The sequence below is a fragment of the Ranitomeya imitator genome, chromosome 5, assembly GCF_032444005.1.
Source record: "Ranitomeya imitator isolate aRanImi1 chromosome 5, aRanImi1.pri, whole genome shotgun sequence".
Lineage (NCBI taxonomy): Eukaryota > Metazoa > Chordata > Amphibia > Anura > Dendrobatidae > Ranitomeya > Ranitomeya imitator.
This window is the reverse complement of record NC_091286.1, coordinates 138,761,102-138,776,695: the sequence shown is the minus strand read 5'-3', so window position 1 is coordinate 138,776,695 and position 15,594 is coordinate 138,761,102. Positions and strand designations below refer to the sequence as shown.

General features: G+C 45.9%; 1 protein-coding gene across 1 annotated transcript in view; it reads right to left on the bottom strand.

Moving 5' to 3' along the window:
* Nucleotides 1–1,031: 1,031 nt before the first annotated feature.
* Nucleotides 1,032–15,594, bottom strand: part of LOC138637695 (solute carrier family 22 member 2-like) — a 207,939-nt gene continuing 193,376 nt past the window's right edge. The window contains exons 9-10 of the mRNA XM_069726559.1: nucleotides 14,053–14,165; nucleotides 1,032–1,135 (exon numbers count right to left, since the gene is read on the bottom strand). Of these exons, the coding sequence (XP_069582660.1) occupies nucleotides 1,032–1,135; nucleotides 14,053–14,165 (217 nt within the window). The remainder of the gene's footprint in view (nucleotides 1,136–14,052; nucleotides 14,166–15,594) is intronic.

The window sequence follows — 15,594 nt, the reverse complement described above, 5'->3', positions numbered from 1 at the left end:
GTTCGGACCTGACACCCATAATTGATGGTATGGTGTGGTATATGGGGTACAAAGATACTGGGGCCATTCTTCATCATGGAAACCTCAATGCCACTGGATATCTGAAATTGCTACATGATGATGTGTTGCCCTCTTTATGCACTGAAGATGGCACGTTCCCTGAGTTTTTCCAGCAAGATGGCGCACCACTTTATGGGTGTCAGGTCAGAGCATTCCTACAAGGAATCTGACCCCCTTAGACTAGCATTTCTTCTGCGGTGCTGCTATCAGTGTATCAAGAGTGGGAGAAAAGGGTTGCATTGACAATCCAACACAATGGGCAGCACTTTGAACACATTTTATAAGTGGTCATAAACTTGTAAATAACTCATGAAAGAATAAAGTCATGTTAAAACCAAGCACACCATTGTTTTTCTTGTGAAATTCCCAATAAGTTTGATGTGTCACATAACCCTCTTCTCATTGGAAAAAATAAAGTTGGATCCTAAATGGCTGACTTCAAAATGGCCACCATTGTCACCACCCATATTGAAAAATTTCTCCTCTCCCATATACTAATGTCCCACAAACAGGAAGTTGATATCACCAACCATTCCCATTTTATTTAGGTGTATCCATATAAATGGCCCACCCTGTATATACATTGCGGTGAGAAACATTTCTTCCCTGTCCATCATTCTTGTAAATGTACAATTTCTCTGTAGAAAAGTTGTTCCTGATATGGAGTGGGTGGAGCGATTTTTGCTCTGACCACTAAAATATATTTATATCTTTCTTCCCTCTCATAGTCACAACATATGCCTCTCACATTGCTGATGGACAGCAGCATGAAAAACACTCATGTTTTTGAAAATCTGATCCAAAAACTCCTTAAAAGACTCTGAGCATAGCCTACCTCCTACAATGCCAGTTTCGATTTAAGCAAAATTACAATATAAGATTCACTGCCAGTGAGTTAGTGAGTGGATAAATGAAAAATATAAAATACATTAGGTGGGAAAATCAACACATTAACATAACATTTATTAAACTTACTTCTGCAAATTCTCTGCCTCTTCAATGGTTTCTGGGAGAACACGGCCTTTGGTTTCAGGAAGGAGCAACACCAGTATGCCAGAAAGAAGTCCTATAACAGCTACGTATGAAAATGACCCAAAACAGTAGAATTAAAGATATGCTCAGATAGGGAGACAATTTATTTAACTAACCCAGCTGTAGGTTGTGAAAAGCTGGGGCTACACAGCCACTTTGCCCGCAACACCTGCCATTCAACCAAAGTTTGCTAGGTGTTGCTGCTACATCATGGCACACTCCAAATACACTGCTTAAAAAAATAAAGGGAACACTTAAACAACAGAATATAACTCCAAGTAAATCAAACTTCTGTGAAATCAAACTGTCCACATAGGAAGCAACACTGTTTGACAATCAATTTCACATGCTGTTGTGCAAATGGAATAGACAACAGATAGAAATTATTGGCAATTATCAAGACACACTCAATAACGGAGTGGTTCTGCAGGTGGGGACCACAGACCACATCTCAGTACCAATGCTTTCTGGCTGATGTTTTGGTCACTTTTGAATGTTGGTTGTGCTTTCACACTCGTGGTAGCATGAAATGGACTCAACAACCAACACAAGAGGCTCAGGTAGTGCAGTTCATCCAGGATGGCACATCATTGCCAGCTCTGGCAAAAAGGTTTGATGTCTGTAAGCATAGTGTCCAAAGGCTGGAGACGCTACCAGGAGACAGGCCAGTACACCAGATGTGGAAGGGGCAGTAGGAGGGCAACAACCCAGCAGCAGGACCACTTCCTCAGCCTTTGTGCAAGGAGGAACAGGAGGAGCACTGCCAGTGCCCTGCAAAATGACCTCCAGCAGGCCACAAATGTGCATGTGTCTGCACAAACGGTTAGAAACCAACTCCATGAGGATGGTTTGAGTGCCCAACTGTTGTGAATTCTGTGGCAGAGCTCCCTCCTGTGGTCACAAGTGGTACTTCGGCTGATTCTCTCTGTGAGCTTCCGTTGGTGGAGGAAAGTGGTACTGCGGCTTCTGAGTTTCCTTCCTCAGGTGATGTGGTGAAGTCGTTAGGTGCTGCTCTATTTAACCCCACCTAGTGCTTTGATCCTGGCCTCCAGTCAATGTTCTAGTATTGGACCTGTTTCCTCCTGGATCGTTCCTGTGGCCTGCTGCTCTGCATAGCTAAGTTCTGCTTTGCTATTTTGTTTGCTGTTTTTTTCTGTCCAGCTTGTCTATTTGTGTTTTCCTGCTTGCTGGAAGCTCTGGGACGCAGAGGGTGCACCTCCGTGCCGTTAGTTCGGTACGGAGGGTCTTTTTGCCCCCTTTGCGTGGTTTTTGTAGGGTTTTGTGTTGACCGCAAAGTTACCTTTCCTATCCTCGCTCTGTTTAGAAAGTCGGGCCTCACTTTGCTAAATCTATTTCATCTCTACATTTGTCTTTTCATCTTAACTCACAGTCATTATATGTGGGGGCTGCCTTTTCCTTTGGGGTATTTCTCTGAGGCAAGGTAGGCTTATTTTCTATCTTCAGGCTAGCTAGTTTCTCAGGCTGTGCCGAGTTGCATAGGGAGCGTTAGGCGCAATCCACGGCTGCCTCTAGTGTGGTTGGAGAGGATTAGGGATTGCGGTCAGCAGAGTTCCCACGTCTCAGAGCTCGTTCTATGTTTTTGGGTTATTGTCAGGTCACTGTATGTGCTCTGACCTCTATGTCCATTGTGGTACTGAATTACCTTATCATAGCAGTACTGGAGGCCCAAAGTACTAATGATTCTCAATAGAGGGAAAAAAGAAGTTCTGAGACAATTTTTTTTTCTCTGCACTGTGTTTTGCCTTTTTTTCCCCTAGACATTTGGGTGGTTCAGGACACAGGTGTAGCGACGGACATTAAAGGTCTGTCTACATGTGTGGATCAGCTCACGGCAAGAGTACAAAATATTCAAGACTTTGTGGTTCAGAATTCTATGTTAGAACCGAGAATTCCTATTCCTGATTTGTTTTTTGGAGATAGAACTAAATTTCTGAGTTTCAAAAATAATTGTAAACTATTTCTGGCTTTGAAACCTCGCTCCTCTGGTGACCCAGTTCAACAAGTTAGGATCATTATTTCTTTTTTGCGTGGCGACCCTCAGGACTGGGCATTTTCTCTTGCGTCAGGAGATCCTGCATTAAGTAATATCGATGCGTTTTTCCTGGCGCTCGGATTGCTGTACGATGAACCTAATTCAGTGGATCAGGCAGAGAAAAACTTGCTGGCTCTGTGTCAGGGTCAGGATGACATAGAGGTATATTGTCAGAAATTTAGAAAGTGGTCCGTACTCACTCAATGGAATGAAGGTGCGCTCGCAGCTATTTTCAGAAAAGGTCTCTCTGAAGCCCTTAAGGATGTCATGGTGGGATTTCCTATGCCTGCTGGTCTGAATGAGTCTATGTCTTTGGCCATTCAGATCGGTCGACACTTGCGTGAGCGTAAATCTGTGCACCATTTGGCGGTATTACCTGAGCTTAAACCTGAGCCTGTGCAGTGCGATAGGACTTTGACCAGAGTTGAACGGCAAGAACACAGACGTCTGAATGGGCTGTGTTTCTACTGTGGTGATTCCACTCATGCTATCTCTGATTGTCCTAAGCGCACTAAGCGGTTCGCTAAGTCTGCCACCATTGGTACGGTACAGTCAAAATTTCTTCTGTCCGTTACCTTGATCTGCTCTTTGTCATCGTATTCTGTCATGGCATTTGTGGATTCAGGCGCTGCCCTGAATTTAATGGACTTGGAGTATGCTAGGCGTTGTGGGTTTTTCTTGGAGCCCTTGCAGTGTCCTATTCCATTGAGAGGAATTGATGCTACGCCTTTGGCCAAGAATAAGCCTCAGTACTGGACCCAGCTGACCATGTGCATGGCTCCTGCACATCAGGAGGTTATTTGCTTTCTGGTGTTGCATAATCTGCATGATGTGGTCGTGTTGGGGTTGCCATGGCTACAAGTCTATAATCCAGTATTAGATTGGAAATCCATGTCTGTGTCCAGCTGGGGTTGTCAGGGGGTACATGGTGATGTCCCATTTCTGACTATTTCGTCATCCACCCCTTCTGAGGTTCCAGAGTTCTTGTCTGATTACCGGGATGTATTTGATGAGCCCAAGTCTGATACCCTACCTCCGCATAGGGATTGTGATTGTGCTATCGATTTGATTCCTGGTAGTAAATTCCCAAAAGGTCGACTGTTTAATTTATCTGTGCCTGAGCACGCCGCTATGCGGAGTTATGTGAAGGAGTCCTTGGAGAAGGGGCATATTCTCCCGTCATCGTCGCCATTAGGAGCAGGGTTCTTTTTTGTAGCCAAGAAGGATGGTTCACTGAGACCTTGTATAGATTACCGCCTTCTAAATAAGATCACGGTTAAATTTCAGTACCCTTTGCCGTTGTTATCTGATTTGTTTGCTCGGATTAAGGGGGCTAGTTGGTTCACCAAGATAGATCTTCGTGGTGCGTATAATCTTGTGCGTATTAAGCGAGGCGATGAATGGAAAACTGCATTTAATACGCCCGAGGGCCATTTTGAGTATCTAGTAATGCCATTCGGACTTGCCAATGCTCCATCAGTGTTTCAGTCCTTTATGCATGACATCTTCCGAGAGTACCTGGATAAATTCCTGATTGTGTACTTGGATGACATTTTGATCTTCTCGGATGATTGGGAGTCTCATGTGAAGCAGGTCAGAATGGTGTTTCAGGTCCTGCGTGCTAATTCTTTGTTTGTGAAGGGATCAAAGTGTCTCTTTGGTGTTCAGAAGGTTTCATTTTTGGGGTTCATCTTTTCCCCTTCTACTATCGAGATGGACCCTGTTAAGGTCCAAGCCATCCATGATTGGACTCAGCCGACATCTCTGAAAAGTCTGCAAAAGTTCCTGGGCTTTGCTAATTTTTATCGTCGCTTCATCTGCAATTTTTCTAGTATTGCTAAACCATTGACCGATTTGACCAAGAAGGGTGCTGATGTGGTCAATTGGTCTTCTGCTGCTGTGGAAGCTTTTCAAGAGTTGAAGCGTCGTTTTTCTTCTGCCCCTGTGTTGTGTCAACCAGATGTTTCGCTTCCGTTCCAGGTTGAGGTTGATGCTTCTGAGATTGGAGCAGGGGCTGTTTTGTCGCAGAGAGGTTCTGATTGCTCGGTGATGAAACCTGTTGTGAATTCTGTGGTCACAAGTGGTATTGCAGTCTCTGGGCGTCCTCCCTCAGGTGTTTTGGTGAGCTCGTTGGCTGCCTTGCTATTTAGCTCCACCTGAGTCTGTCTTCCTTGCTCCTTGTCAATGTTCCAGTGTTGGATCTGAGCTACTGCATCTTTCCTTGGGCCTGCTGCTCTGCTAGATAAGTGCTTCTAGTTTGTTTTCTGTTTTTTCTGTCCAGCTTGTTATTATCTTTTGCTGGAAGCTCTGAGAAGCAAAGGGGTGCACCGCCGTGCTGTTAGTTCGGCACGGTGGGTCTTTTTTGCCCCTTTGCGTGGTTTTCGTTTTAGGGTTTTTTGCAGACTGCATAGTTCTCTTTGCTATCCTCGCTCTGTCTAGAATATCGGGCCTCACTTTGCTGAATCTATTTCATTCCTACGTTTGTCTTTTCATCTTGCTAACAGTCATTATATGTGGGGGCTGCCTATTCCTTTGGGGTATTTCTCTGAGGTAAGTCAGGCTTGTATTTCTATCTTCAGGCTAGTCAGCTCCTCAGGCAGTGCCGAGTTGCATAGGTAGTGATAGGCGCAATCCACTGCTGCTTCCAGTTGTGTGAGGACAGTTCAGGTACTGCAGTCTACAGAGATTCCACGTCTCAGAGCTCGTCCTATTGTTTTGGGTTTTTGCCAGATCTCTGTATGTGCGCTGATTACTGCACGCTGTGTTGCCTGATTGCCAGCCATAACAGTACAAGGAGCCAATTCAATGATTTCCAATAGAGGGAAAAAAGAAATCCTGACATCATTTTTTTTTCTTGGCTCAGTCTTCAGTCTTTTTTTTTCCCCTAGACATTAGAGTGCTTCAGGACACAGCTGTGGACATGGATATTCAGGCTCTGTGCTCCTCAATGGATAATCTCGTTGTAAATGTACAAAAGATTCAAGATACTATTGATCAGAAATCGATGCTAGAACCAAGAATTCCGATTCCTGATTTGTTTTTTGGTGACAGAACTAAGTTCCTGAGCTTCAGAAATAATTGTAAGCTATTTTTGGCCTTGAAACCTCATTCTTCTGGTAATCCTATTCAACAGGTTTTGATTATTATTTCTTTTTTGCGCGGCGACCCACAGGACTGGGCGTTTTCTCTTGCACCAGGAGATTCTGCATTGAGTAATATTGATGCATTTTTCCAGGCGCTGGGATTGCTTTACGATGAGCCTAATTCAGTGGATCAAGCTGAGAAAAATCTGCTGGCTTTATGCCAGGGTCAGGATGATGTAGAACTATATTGTCAGAAATTTAGAAAATGGTCAGTACTCACTCTGTGGAATGAATCTGCACTAGCGGCTTTGTTCAGAAAGGGTCTCTCTGAAGCTCTTAAGGATGTAATGGTGGGATTTCCTATGCCTGCTGGTTTGAATGAGTCTATGTCCTTGGCCATTCAGATCGGTCGTCGCTTGCGCGAGCGTAAATCTGTGCACCATCTGGCGGTATTGTCTGAGAGTAAGCCTGAGCCTATGCAGTGCAACAGGACTATGACTAAAGTAGAACGGCACGAACACAGACGTCTGAACAGACTGTGTTTCTATTGTGGTGATTCTACTCATGCTATTTCTAATTGTCCTAAACGCACTAGGCGGTTCGATAGCTCTGCCGTTATTGGTACTGTACAGTCCAAATTCCTTTTGTCCATTACCTTAATGTGCTCTTTGTCATCATATTCTGTCATGGCGTTTGTGGATTCAGGCGCTGCCCTGAATCTGATGGATTTGGATTATGCTAAACGTTGTGGATTTTTCTTGGAGCCTTTGCGGTGTCCTATTCCGTTGAGAGGAATTGATGCTACACCTCTGGCCAAGAATAAGCCTCAGTACTGGGCCCAGCTGACCATGTGCATGGCTCCTGCACATCAGGAAGTTATTCGCTTTTTGGTACTGCATAATTTGCATGATGTGGTCGTGTTGGGGTTGCCATGGCTACAAACCCATAATCCAGTATTGGATTGGAACTCTATGTCGGTAACCAGCTGGGGTTGTCAGGGAGTACATGGTGATGTTCCATTTTTGTCTATTTCGTCATCCATTCCTTCTGACATCCCAGAGTTCTTGTCGGACTTTCAGGATGTATTTGAAGAGTCCAAGTCTGATGCCCTTCCTCCGCATAGGAATTGTGATTGTGCTATCGATTTGATTCCTGGTAGTAAATTCCCTAAGGGTCGTTTATTTAATTTGTCCGTACCTGAACACACCGCTATGCGCAGTTATGTGAAGGAGTCCCTGGAGAAGGGACATATTCGCCCATCGTCGTCACCATTGGGAGCAGGGTTCTTTTTTGTAGCCAAGAAGGATGGTTCGCTAAGACCGTGTATTGATTACCGCCTTCTTAATAAGATCACTGTTAAGTTTCAGTATCCCTTGCCATTGATTTCTGACTTGTTTGCTCGGATTAAGGGGGCTAGTTGGTTTACTAAGATTGATCTTCGTGGTGCGTATAATCTGGTGAGAATCAGGCAGGGAGATGAATGGAAAACGGCATTTAATACGCCCGAGGGTCATTTTGAGTATCTGGTGATGCCGTTCGGACTTGCCAATGCTCCATCTGTTTTTCAGTCTTTTATGCATGACATTTTTCGTGAGTATCTGGATAAATTCTTGATTGTTTACTTGGATGACATTTTGATCTTCTCAGATGATTGGGAGTCTCATGTAAAGCAAGTCAGAATGGTTTTCCAGGTACTGCGTGCTAATTCCTTGTTTGTGAAGGGATCAAAGTGTCTCTTCGGTGTGCAGAAAGTTTCATTTTTGGGGTTCATCTTTTCCCCTTCTACTATCGAGATGGATCCGGTTAAGGTTCAGGCCATCCAGGATTGGACTCAGCCGACATCTCTAAAAAGTTTGCAGAAATTCCTGGGCTTTGCTAATTTTTATCGTCGCTTCATCTGTAATTTTTCTAGCATTGCCAGACCATTGACCGATTTGACCAAGAAGGGTGCTGATTTGGTTAATTGGTCTTCTGCTGCCGTGGAAGCTTTTCAGGAGTTGAAGCGTCGTTTTTGCTGTGCCCCTGTGTTGTGTCAACCTGATGTTTCTCTTCCGTTCCAGGTCGAGGTTGATGCTTCTGAGATTGGTGCAGGGGCGGTTTTGTCACAGAGAGGTTCTGGTTGCTCAGTGTTCAAACCATGTGCTTTCTTTTCCAGGAAATTTTCTGCTGCTGAGCGTAATTATGATGTGGGCAACCGAGAGTTGCTGGCCATGAAGTGGGCATTCGAGGAGTGGCGTCATTGGCTTGAGGGTGCTAAGCATCGCGTGGTGGTTTTGACTGATCATAAGAACCTTACTTATCTTGAGTCTGCCAAGCGCTTGAATCCTAGACAGGCCCGTTGGTCGTTATTTTTTGCTCGTTTTGATTTTGTGATTTCATACCTTCCGGGCTCTAAAAATGTGAAGGCAGATGCTCTGTCTAGGAGTTTTGTGCCCGACTCTCCGGGGTTATCTGAGCCGGCGAGTATCCTCAAGGAAGGAGTCATTGTGTCTGCCATCTCCCCTGATTTGCGGAGAGTGTTGCAGAAATTTCAGGCTAATAAACCTGATCGTTGTCCGGCCGAGAAACTGTTCGTCCCTGATAGGTGGACTAGTAAAGTTATCTCTGAACTTCATTGTTCGGTGCTGGCCGGTCATCCAGGAATCTTTGGTACCAGGGAGTTGGTTGCTAGATCCTTTTGGTGGCCGTCTCTGTCGCGGGATGTGCGTGCTTTTGTGCAGTCCTGTGGAATTTGTGCTAGGGCTAAGCCCTGCTGTTCACGTGCCAGTGGGTTGCTTTTGCCCTTGCCGGTCCCAAAGAGGCCTTGGACACATATTTCGATGGATTTCATTTCTGACCTTCCCGTTTCTCAAAAGATGTCTGTCATTTGGGTGGTCTGTGATCGCTTTTCTAAAATGGTCCATCTGGTGCCCTTGGTTAAATTGCCTTCCTCCTCTGATTTGGTGCCTTTGTTCTTCCAGCATGTGGTTCGTTTACATGGCATTCCTGAGAATATTGTTTCTGACAGAGGTTCCCAGTTTGTCTCAAGGTTCTGGCGAGCCTTTTGTGGTAGGATGGGCATTGACCTATCTTTTTCCTCGGCCTTCCATCCTCAGACTAATGGCCAGACCGAACGAACCAATCAGACCTTGGAAACATATCTGAGATGTTTTGTTTCCGCTGACCAGGATGATTGGGTGTCATTTTTGCCGTTGGCTGAGTTCGCCCTTAATAATCGGGCCAGCTCGGCTACCTTGGTCTCTCCATTTTTCTGCAATTCTGGGTTCCATCCTCGTTTCTCTTCAGGACAGGTTGAGTCTTCGGACTGTCCTGGTGTGGATTATGTGGTGGACAGGTTGCAGCAGATCTGGACTCAGGTAGTGGACAATTTGACCTTGTCCCAGGAGAAGGCTCAGCTTTTCGCTAATCGCAGACGCCGTGTGGGACCCCGACTTCGTGTTGGGGATCTGGTTTGGTTATCTTCTCGTCATATACCTATGAAGGTTTCCTCTCCTAAATTTAAACCTCGTTTTATTGGTCCGTATAGGATTTCTGAGATTCTCAATCCGGTGTCTTTTCGTCTGACCCTCCCAGACTCCTTTTCCATACATAATGTATTCCATAGGTCGTTGTTGAGGAGATACGTGGCACCTATGGTTCCATCTGTGGAGCCTCCTGCCCCTGTTTTGGTGGAGGAGGAATTGGAGTATATTGTGGAGAAGATTTTGGATTCTCGTGTCTCTAGACGGAAACTCCAGTATCTGGTCAAATGGAAGGGTTATGCTCAGGAAGATAATTCCTGGGTTTTTGCCTCTGATGTCCATGCCCCAGATCTTGTTCGTGCCTTTCATGTGGCTCATCCTGGTCGGCCTGGGGATTCTGGTGAGGGTTCGGTGACCCCTCCTCAAGGGGGGGGTACTGTTGTGAATTCTGTGGTCACAAGTGGTATTGCAGTCTCTGGGCGTCCTCCCTCAGGTGTTTTGGTGAGCTCGTTGGCTGCCTTGCTATTTAGCTCCACCTGAGTCTGTCTTCCTTGCTCCTTGTCAATGTTCCAGTGTTGGATCTGAGCTACTGCATCTTTCCTTGGGCCTGCTGCTCTGCTAGATAAGTGCTTCTAGTTTGTTTTCTGTTTTTTCTGTCCAGCTTGTTATTATCTTTTGCTGGAAGCTCTGAGAAGCAAAGGGGTGCACCGCCGTGCTGTTAGTTCGGCACGGTGGGTCTTTTTTGCCCCTTTGCGTGGTTTTCGTTTTAGGGTTTTTTGCAGACTGCATAGTTCTCTTTGCTATCCTCGCTCTGTCTAGAATATCGGGCCTCACTTTGCTGAATCTATTTCATTCCTACGTTTGTCTTTTCATCTTGCTAACAGTCATTATATGTGGGGGCTGCCTATTCCTTTGGGGTATTTCTCTGAGGTAAGTCAGGCTTGTATTTCTATCTTCAGGCTAGTCAGCTCCTCAGGCAGTGCCGAGTTGCATAGGTAGTGATAGGCGCAATCCACTGCTGCTTCCAGTTGTGTGAGGACAGTTCAGGTACTGCAGTCTACAGAGATTCCACGTCTCAGAGCTCGTCCTATTGTTTTGGGTTTTTGCCAGATCTCTGTATGTGCGCTGATTACTGCACGCTGTGTTGCCTGATTGCCAGCCATAACAGAAACCATGCGCCTTCTTTTCCAGGAAGTTTTCGCCTGCTGAGCGAAATTATGATGTGGGCAATCGAGAGTTGCTGGCCATGAAGTGGGCATTTGAGGAGTGGCGTAATTGGCTTGAAGGAGCTAAGCATCGCGTGGTGGTCTTGACTGATCATAAGAACTTGACTTATCTCGAGTCTGCCAAGCGGTTGAATCCTAGACAGGCTCGTTGGTCGCTGTTTTTTGCCCGTTTTGACTTTGTGATTTCGTACCTTCCGGACTCTAAACATGTGAAGGCGGATGCTCTGTCTAGGAGTTTTGTGCCCGACTCTCCGGGTTTATCTGAGCCGGCGGGTATCCTCAAAGAGGGAGTAATTGTGTCTGCCATCTCCCCTGATTTGCGGCGGGTGCTGCAAAAATTTCAGGCTAATAAACCTGATCGTTGCCCAGCGGACAAACTGTTTGTCCCTGATAGGTGGACGAATAAAGTTATCTCTGAGGTTCATTGTTCGGTGTTGGCCGGTCATCCTGGAATCTTTGGTACCAGAGAGTTAGTGGCTAGATCCTTTTGGTGGCCATCTCTGTCGCGGGATGTGCGTTCTTTTGTGCAGTCCTGTGGGATTTGTGCTCGGGCTAAGCCCTGCTGTTCTCGTGCCAGTGGGTTGCTTTTGCCCTTGCCGGTCCCGAAGAGGCCTTGGACACATATCTCTATGGATTTTATTTCAGATCTTCCCGTCTCTCAAAAGATGTCAGTCATTTGGGTGGTCTGTGATCGCTTCTCTAAGATGGTCCATTTGGTACCCTTGTCTAAATTACCTTCCTCCTCTGATTTGGTGCCATTGTTCTTCCAGCATGTGGTTCGTTTACATGGCACTCCAGAGAATATCGTTTCTGACAGAGGTTCCCAGTTTGTTTCGAGGTTTTGGCGAGCCTTTTGTGGTAGGATGGGCATTGACTTGTCTTTTTCCTCGGCTTTCCATCCTCAGACTAATGGCCAGACCGAACGAACCAACCAGACCTTGGAAACATATCTGAGATGCTTTGTATCTGCTGATCAGGATGACTGGGTGTCCTGTTTGCCTTTGGCTGAGTTCGCCCTTAATAATCGGGCCAGCTCGGCTACCTTGGTTTCGCCGTTTTTCTGCAACTCTGGGTTCCATCCTCGTTTCTCTTCAGGGCAGGTTGAGTCTTCGGACTGTCCTGGTGTGGATACTGTGGTGGACAGGTTGCAGCAGATTTGGACTCATGTAGTGGACAATTTGACCTTGTCCCAGGAGAAGGCTCAACGTTTCGCTAATCGCAGACGCTGTGTGGGTCCCCGACTTCGTGTTGGGGATTTGGTTTGGTTATATTCTCATCATATTCCTATGAAGGTTTCCTCTCCTAAGTTTAAACCTCGTTTCATTGGTCCGTATAGGATTTCTGAGGTTCCTAATCCTGTGTCTTTTCGTCTGACCCTTCCAGATTCTTTTTCCATACATAACGTATTCCATAGGTCATTGTTGCGGAGATACGTGGCACCTATGGTTCCATCTGTTGATCCTCCTGCCCCGGTTTTGGTGGAGGGGGAGTTGGAGTATATTGTGGAGAAGATTTTGGATTCTCGTGTTTCAAGATGGAAACTCCAGTATCTGGTTAAGTGGAAGGGTTATGCTCAGGAAGATAATTCCTGGGTCTTTGCCTCTGATGTCCATGCTCCCGATCTTGTTCGTGCCTTTCATATGGCTCATCCTGGTCGTCCTGGGGGCTCTGGTGAGGGTTCGGTGACCCCTCCTCAAGGGGGGGTACTGTTGTGAATTCTGTGGCAGAGCTCCCTCCTGTGGTCACAAGTGGTACTTCGGCTGATTCTCTCTGTGAGCTTCCGTTGGTGGAGGAAAGTGGTACTGTGGCTTCTGAGTTTCCTTCCTCAGGTGATGTGGTGAAGTCGTTAGGTGCTGCTCTATTTAACCCCACCTAGTGCTTTGATCCTGGCCTCCAGTCAATGTTCTAGTATTGGACCTGTTTCCTCCTGGATCGTTCCTGTGGCCTGCTGCTCTGCATAGCTAAGTTCTGCTTTGCTATTTTGTTTGCTGTTTTTTTCTGTCCAGCTTGTCTATTTGTTTTTTCCTGCTTGCTGGAAGCTCTGGGACGCAGAGGGTGCACCTCCGTGCCATTAGTTCGGTACGGAGGGTCTTTTTGCCCCCTTTGCATGGTTTTTGTAGGGTTTTGTGTTGACCGCAAAGTTACCTTTCCTATCCTCGCTCTGTTTAGAAAGTCGGGCCTCACTTTGCTAAATCTATTTAATCTCTACGTTTGTCTTTTCATCTTAACTCACAGTCATTATATGTGGGGGCTGCCTTTTCCTTTGGGGTATTTCTCTGAGGCAAGGTAGGCTTATTTTCTATCTTCAGGCTAGCTATTTTCTCAGGCTGTGCCGAGTTGCATAGGGAGCGTTAGGCGCAATCCACGGCTGCCTCTAGTGTGGTTGGAGAGGATTAGGGATTGCGGTCAGCAGAGTTCCCACGTCTCAGAGCTCGTTCTATGTTTTTGGGTTATTGTCAGGTCACTGTATGTGCTCTGACCTCTATGTCCATTGTGGTACTGAATTACCTTATCATAACACCCAACGTCCACAGATGGGGGTTATGCTCACAGTCCAACACCGTGCAGGATGCTTGGCATTTGCCACAAAACACCAGGATTGGCAAATTCGCCACTGGCGCCCTGTGCTCTTCACAGATGAAAGCAGGTTCACACTGAGCACATGTGACAGACGTGACAGAGTCTGCAATGATCTGCTGCCTGCAACATCCTTCAGCATGACCGGTTTGGCAGTGGGTCGGTAATGTTGTGGGGTGGCATTTCTTTGGAGGGCCGCACAGCTCTCCGTGTGCTTGCTAGAGGTAGCCTGACTGCCATTAGGTACTGAGATGAGATCCTCAGACCCCTTGTGAGACCATATGCTGGTGCGGTTGGCCCTGGGATCCTCCTAATGCAGGACAATGCCAGACCTATGTGGCTGGAGTATGTCAGCAGTTCCTGCAAGATGAAGGCATTGAAGCTATGGACTGGCCCACTGATGCACTGAATTTAGAATATTATGAATGGAGGGACATGAAGGACATTGAATTTAATGTAAGATTTGGATTTATATTTGGAATGATGAGGGAGGGGTGGCAAATGAATTTACAAATTTCTATTAACTGTTGAAATGCCCCTTTCAGTTGTGGCTTACTTACCGAATACTATTAGTGGCAATTCTTTCCAAACATTTGCCAGTCTGTAAACAATGAATGGTGTTATGGTTCCACCAAGATCACACAAGGATGAGCAGACCATTATGCCAAGGTTCCTGAAAACACATTACATAGAAAAGAAGATCGTTGGTAATGATTGTAGAAAGAAAAATGGAAAAAAGACAATGTCATATTGATGAAACTTTGTGAATGTTGGTTGATTTAGCACACAAAATGTAAAGCTAAGTTCCAACAGTGAGTATTTGGTACATTTTTAGCTTTGCATATTTTAGTACAAGCAAAGTAAATCTCATGCCTATTGTTTTTTAATGCAATGAAAACTGAACGGTGGTGTGTTTTTGATATTTGCAATATTCCAATCTCACTTAAAGTAAATACATATTTTATTTGTGGCTGGAGTGCAGCTAACATGGAGTGCTACTCTAAGGTAGAGCAGGGAGAACACTATCCATTCTGTAGGATGCTGGTCAATTCAGTCCTGGCGCCTGCAGAACAGCAGGGTGACACATTGAATGATTCCCAGACAAAGTGATTTTATGACATCATTGTGCTGGGACTGTGATATCCGAGCACTTCATCGCATACAAGAAGTCCTTCACTAGCTTCAAGTCCACGCTCACTGCCGCAAAACAAACTTACTTCTCATCTCTCATATCCTCCCTGTCTCACAAACCCAAACAGCTTTTCAACACTTTTAATTTGCTACTCCGTCCCTCAGCACCTCCTCCCTCCACTCTCATTTCTGTTGAAGACTTTGCCGCTTTCTTTAAACAGAAGATCGATACGATCAGACAAAGCTTTGGCCCACAGCGCCCAATGCCCCTCTTAGCTGCTCAACCCTGTTCCTCCAAAACCAGCTTCTCCACCATGACAAAAAATCAGCTCTCCAACCTCCTGTCAAGATCACCCCTCACCACTTGCATGCTTGATCCACTCCCATCCCACCTCATCCCTAACCTCGCCACAGTCTTCATCCCAACCCTAACACAGCTCTTCAACCTCTAACTCACAACTGGTGTCTTTCCCTCATCCTTCAAACAAGCCAAGATCACACCCATCCTCAAAAAGTCCTCCTTCAACCCATCCTCTGTGTCTAGCTATCACCTGATACCTTTTCTCACTAACGCCTCAAAACTACGGGAACAGCATGTCCATCTTGAACTGTCCTCCTCCTGCTCCCTCTTTGACCGGTTACAATCAGGCTTCCGACCCTATCACTCAACTGAAACTGCCCTAACTAAAGTCATCAATGACCTACTAACCGCCAAGAGCAAGCAACACTACTCTGTCCTCCTTCTTCTGGACCTGTCTTCTGCCTTTGACACTGTGGACCACTCCCTCTTGCTACAGATTCTATCATCTCTTGGCATCACAGACTTGGCCCTATCCTCGATCTCATCATATCTAACAGTCCGAACATTCAGTGTCTCCCTCTCCCACACCACCACCTCACCTCGCCCCTTGTCTGTCGGTGTTCCTCAAGGCTCAGTTCTAGGACCCCTACTCTTCTCCATCTACACCTTT